At 46.5% G+C, this 6,058-nt stretch overlaps 1 protein-coding gene across 1 annotated transcript in view; it reads right to left on the bottom strand.

The window, feature by feature from the left end:
• Window positions 1–6,058, bottom strand: part of BUB1B (BUB1 mitotic checkpoint serine/threonine kinase B) — a 1,687,592-nt gene that overhangs the window by 649,317 nt on the left and 1,032,217 nt on the right. Inside the window, exon 16 of the mRNA XM_044074144.1 lies at window positions 1,285–1,433. Within this exon, the coding sequence (XP_043930079.1) occupies window positions 1,285–1,433 (149 nt within the window). The remainder of the gene's footprint in view (window positions 1–1,284; window positions 1,434–6,058) is intronic.

Here is a 6,058-nt window from a genome sequence, read left to right as displayed (position 1 = left end):
AATGAAAAACAAGGGTAAAGAAATATAAAATACACAGAAGATTACAGATTACAGAAAAGGTAAGGGCAGGTAGATAAGTTACATTATAGAAAACGTAATAAAGTATAAGTAAACTTCAAAATATACTGAGTCAAAAGGCAACCACGAAACGAAAATATAAAAAAATTAACTTGGCTCGAGAGCCATGGAGAACCACATCTGACACGAAAAGTGGCAAATGAGATCTGAGGTGACCAGGAGAAGAGCATTATGGGTACGGATTAAGCTCGAGAGTTTTTGGTGACCTCAAGCTGTAGTAATAGCCAAGTCGGTTCTGATGCTCGGAAAGTAAACCCATATGTTGAGGATAAAATGAAAACTGACATCACATCCAATAACTGGAAAGAAGATTTCAAAGACAGAACTTACAAGAAACAATTAAAAATATCAAACTCTATATTTTTTATTTACTTCTGACAACATAAAATTAGGATTTTCAAATAAAATATGGAAATTAAGACAACAAACAACTAGAAAAGCAATTAGTAAAAAGAAAACTAACATCCAAAATGAAAAAATGTCAAGGCTTATGGAAAGGCACTGAAGCACAGTTTAAGTGTGTGTGTGTGTGTGTGTCTGTGTCTGTCTGTCTGTGTCTGTCTGTGTCTGTCTGTGTCTGTCTGTGTGTGTGTGTGTGTGTGTGTGTGTGTGTGTGTGTGTGTGTGTGTGTGTGTGTGTGTGTGTGTGTGTGTGTACACGTGTATCAAAAAGATGTGCCCTGAAAGCAGTTCAGTATGACAAGACAATCTAAAAGAAACATTTTCAAACAGATTTTGAATCAAATGTATCTTGGGGCTATTTTTCAGATGCTTGCTGAATACATGTAGAAGCAGGTCTACACAGGCAGCATGTTGGCACATTATGGATAAAGTAGAGTTACTTGCAGCCGTGGAAAGTTTCAGATGGCAAGCTGATTAAAGGCCTGCAGCTTTAATCCTGCTAACTGACAATGGACCTGATCTAGAGTAAACAGTAATTTAGATAAGCTAATAAAGTAAGCAAAAATGCATTGCATTGGCTTGTACTACTTTAAATAAGGTACCAAAATGGGCTGGTTATTCACAGGTAAACAACATACAAACCAAATAAATGTTTCATACTGGATACCTTCAAATAACAGAATAACTAGTGTTAAACTTCTGATTATTCCCTAGTCAGAAAAAAAAGACAAATATTTTCTATAGACATTGAAAAAATGACCTTCACCATGTTGTGTCCTATCAGCAGACTCCACAGATTGCTCACCTTCTACACAATGTGTCGATGTAGCCGAAAGGGCAACTGCACTGTGCCCCAAATCCAGGTGCCCATGAATATGCAACTCCTTAATGTCAATAACAGAAGATCCTGATGAAAGTGAGCGGACATCTTCTTCGCTTGCTTCCAAGATAGGACTTGAGTTATAAAAGGAAAGAAAAAAAATTCACTTCAAAACTATCTACAAGAATATATATAAGAGAAAATCTTAATTAGCATAAAAAACCTCTTCTGCATCATTAGCACAAATCCGTCTAAGTAGATGTAGACGTACCAAAGCACATCACAAACTTGCTTTTAATTCCAATATTATGATACTTTGCAATGCCACGTACATAATATAGCATAATACTTTAAGTCTGATGACCGGGTAAGTCCACTGGGCCAAGAACAGTTAGTTATGTACTCACCATAACGATCGATATATGTGGTCCATCTCACCTACATTCATTACTGATGGGTTCGGAGCCGAGAATCGTCTCCGACTCTGCCGACTATTTTCTAGCACAAAGTCTCTAATTGGCTGGGCTAACCGGTATCCCAGGATGCACCTCGCCCCAACCCCCAGATCTTGTTTGCATACATCGCAATCACTCCACATACACAAACCTCACGAAGAGGAATATCACCCACCAGGAAAAAGGAATAAAAAACAATTTTGAAGGGTCTCAGAGCAATTTTCCTCCAAATCCTTCAGGAAGGGGGCAGGTGGGAGGGTACGTAAGAATGTAGGCGAGATGGACCACATACATCGATCGTTATGGTGAGTACATAACTAACTGATGTTATGTGGTCCTATCTCGCCTATATTCATTACTGATGGGACAGCGTCCCTAGCACCTCTAACCCGGGAGGCTCATAGGAAAATACTCCTGAGAACCGTGGAACCAAAGGAAGCCCGGCCTCTAGATGCCACGTCCAGCTTGTAATGAGAGATAAAGGTATGATGAGAAGCCCAGGTGGCCGCTGCACAAATGTCGTCCAAGGAAAGCGTGGCATGATACGCTGTTGAAGTCGAGACTGCCCTGGTGGAATGAGCCTTAACAAGGAATGGTAAATTTCTGCCTGCTGATGAGTAAATAAAGGAAATGCAGTCCTTAATCCACTTAGAAATTGTGCACTTGGAAACAGGGCCACCCGTTCTACTCTCTTAGAAGGACACAAACAATTGATCCGATTTTCTTACATGTTTCGTCCTGTGTAAATAGAATCTCAATTGTCTATGCACATCCAATTGATGAAATTTGAACTCTGCTTTGTTGTAGAAGTTTGGAAAAAATACAGGTAACTCAATGGATTGATGGAGGTTAAACGTGGAAGACACCTTAGGGAGGAAGGACGGATTAAGTCTCAAGGATACCCTGTCCTTATGGAAGATCAAATACGGGGGCTTAATGGACAACGCTTGAAGTTCTGATACTCGTCTAGCCGAAGTGATGGCCACAAAGAACGCAGTCTTCCAGGATAAGAATTTTAGTTTGCAAGTGGCAGCCAGCTCAAAGGGCGGAGAAGTGATGGTTTGCAACACCAGATTTAAATCCCATGGCATGACAGGTTCTGACACAGGAGGGCGAAGTAACCAGGCGCCTTTCAAAAAGGCCTTGCAAAGTTTATGGCCCATAAGAGCGGGCTCGTAGGATACATGGAAGTTAGAAATGGCCGCCAGCTGCACCTTAATGGTCGAGGGAGCGGAGCCCTGTTGGAAGAGCATAGCTAAAAAGTCTAAGACCGCCGATATAGGGGCTGTGAAAGGGTCCAGGCCTTGGGCCTGAGCCCAGATGGAAAATCTCTTCCATTTGCTGGAGTAAATTCTTCTGGTGGAGGACTTGTGAGACGACGATAGGATATGCACCACCTCAGGCGAAAGAGAATGTAGTCTAACTAATGATGGAAGTGGAGCAGCCAGGCTGTCAACCTGAGGGACTGTAGGGAGGGGTGGAACTGTCCCGACATGTGAGTCAATAGGTCTGGCACTGGATCCAGAGTCCAAGGACCGTCCACTGTGTATCGCTGAAGGAAGGAAGGGGAACCAGACTTGGCGGGGCCATTGTGGAGCAATTAGAATCATCTTGCTTCCCAAGTAAATGGCTTTCTGAATCACTCTTGGTAACAGAGGAAACGGAGGAAAGGCATAGAGCAGACTGGGAGGCCAACCGTGGACTAGTGCATCCCTAGGTGACTCCCCCTGTGGGGGGATCAGGGTGAAGTAGTTGCTGCATTTGGCATTGAGAGGACTGGCAAAGAGATCGCAGCAAAGCTGACCCCACCTGCTGAATATCCGAGTCGCAACTCGGTTGTTCAGAGATCACTCGTAGGGCATCAGAATAGCTCTGCTTAGCCTGTCTGCTATCACGTTGGATTTTCCTGGAATGTGCGTTGCCACTAGAAACCGTTGGGAAGACACTGCCCAATTCCACACTCTCATGGCTTCTCTGCAAAGGGGGTAAGACTTGGTTCCTCCTTGCTTGTTCAGGTACCACACAACTGACATGCTGTCTGAGTGAATAGCAATCGTTCCCCGGGAAAGAGAGCTCTGGAGTGCTTGCAACGCTAATAGCACTGCTCTCATCTCTAGGACATTGATGTGTAAGTGTACCTCATGATCCTGCCACGTGCCTTGGACCGTTCTGCCCAGATAATGCCCCCTCCCACCCTATCTGGGAAGCGTCCGTGGTCACTGTGGCAGCAGGAGACAAAGGAACTAGATTCCTCCCCTTGTCCAGTTTGGAGGAACATAGCCACCAACGGAGATCCTGTCTGCATTGTTCAGTGAGGAGAATTGGATGAGAGAGAGGGAATGTTTAAAAGGACCACTGGACTGAAAGGAGCCACTGGTGGATCCGCATGTGTAGCCTGGCTAAGGGCACTAGCATGATGGTCGCCGCCATGGATCCCAATAGCTGGAGAACTAATCTGGCTTGAACCTTCTTTCGGGGCAACAAAGCTTGGACCTGAGATTGCAACACTGTTATCCTTTCTAGAGGTAGAAAGGCCCTCATTTGAACAGAGTCTAGCTCTGCGCCTATAAATACAACACGCTGTGAGGGCAGCAAGGCAGATTTTTCCCAGTTTAATGTAATTCCTAGCCTTTGGCAAAAGGTTATGGTAGCTTCCCTGGCTTGAATGAGGAGATGCCTGGTGGGGGCGGTAAAGAGCCAATCGTCCAAGTAAGGAAACACCTGGAATCCTAGACGTCTCAAGTGAGCTGTCACCACTGCCAAACACTTGGTAAACACCCTGGGGGCTGTGGTGAGACCAAAGGGCAGGGCTCGAAACTGGAAATGACTGGCTCCCAGCCGGAAGCGTAAATGATTCCTGGATGCCTTGTTTATCTTGATGTGGTAATAGGCATCCCTGAGGTCCATGGAGCACATCCATACTCCCTCTCGTAGCAATGGGAAGATGGATTGAAGAGTGACCATTCGGAATTTGGACTTCAGGATGTAGTGATTCAATCGGCTGAGATCCAGAATGGGTCAAAGGTCCCCTGTTTTTTCGGCACCAAAAAGAGTCTTGAGTAAGTTCCTGATCCCATCTGGCCTGAGGGGACCGGTTGGATGACTCCTTTTTTTAGCAGCTTTGATATCTCTAGTGCTGCTTGATCCCTTTGACTGGGTGGAACGTCCGGGATTTTTTTGATTGGGGGAGGGGGTGAAGCAAAGGGAATGGTGTAACCTCCGGTAATTATTCGAAGCACCCATCGATCCTGAGTGATGCTCTCCCAGGCTTGAGGATGCCTCGAAAAACGGCCCCCGACTAGCTCCGGAATAGCACAGTTGGGCGATCCCTCAGGGATGCTGATAGGAAGATCCGCGAAAGGAGTCGCGGTCTCCCAAATTGCGGGGGCCTCCTCTGCCCCTAGGATGGCATCTTCCAGAATAATTCCCCCCTTCTCTGCCTCGAGGGGGGGCTTACCATGAGTGGCGGGGAAAGCCTTTTGTGACTTCTTGAACCACATCTTCCCTCCTCTCTGAGCCTTCGGATAAGGCCTAGAGGGAAGAGAAAAACGGGCCCCTACAGCAGATAAAGTCTTAGCCTCCTGCTCACATCTGGTGAGAGTGTCTTTCACTTTGGGTCCGAAAAGAGAGGACCCATCGAAGGGGGCGTCAGTGAAGGTAGACTTGAAGGCCTCCGCGAAGTGACATAGGCGCATCCAGGCTTGCCTCCTAAGAGTCAAACCTGAACTAGCTGCCCTACTCGCCCCTTCGGCTACATAAGATATGAGCCTCATGGACGAGTTGACAATGGAACCAAGGGTAGACAACTGGGCGTTAACAGTCTGCGCTACCGCCTCAGGCATGTTACCCGTCAAGGTATCTCCCAACTCTTTGAGGAGGTCTCTCTGGAGCAGAGTAAAGTGACAAAGGTAATTCAGTGACCGCAGTGTAAAGGTTGCTGAAGACAGGGTACGCTTCCCATACTGATCCATACTCCTGGACTCCTTGTTAGGAGGATGGACGGAAGAAGAAGCCTCTGCAACTTCCTGCTGAGTGGCTGACGCCACCACCATGGCATCTACAGGGACCCCTTTTGTCAAGAACTCTTTCCCTGAGGGAGCAGACAGAAACTTATTCGGGCGACTGGGCACTGGTTCCACGGAATCAGGGTGCTCCCACACCCTTCGACAAATCAGGTCTAAGAGTTCATCGAAGGGTGGAGACACCCAGGAGGCGGAAGGTTGAGCTCCGAAGGCCTTGAGGAATACAGACTCCTCCTCAGAGGGGGGCTTGGAAGGCCAGTCGCCTCTCTGCCTCAATATCTC

Source organism: Protopterus annectens, chromosome 6.part0 (assembly GCF_019279795.1).
Source record: "Protopterus annectens isolate FY-2018-M chromosome 6.part0, PAN1.0, whole genome shotgun sequence".
In the NCBI taxonomy this organism is placed as follows: Eukaryota; Metazoa; Chordata; order Ceratodontiformes; family Protopteridae; genus Protopterus; species Protopterus annectens.
This window is presented reverse-complemented; position numbering and strand designations above follow the sequence as displayed.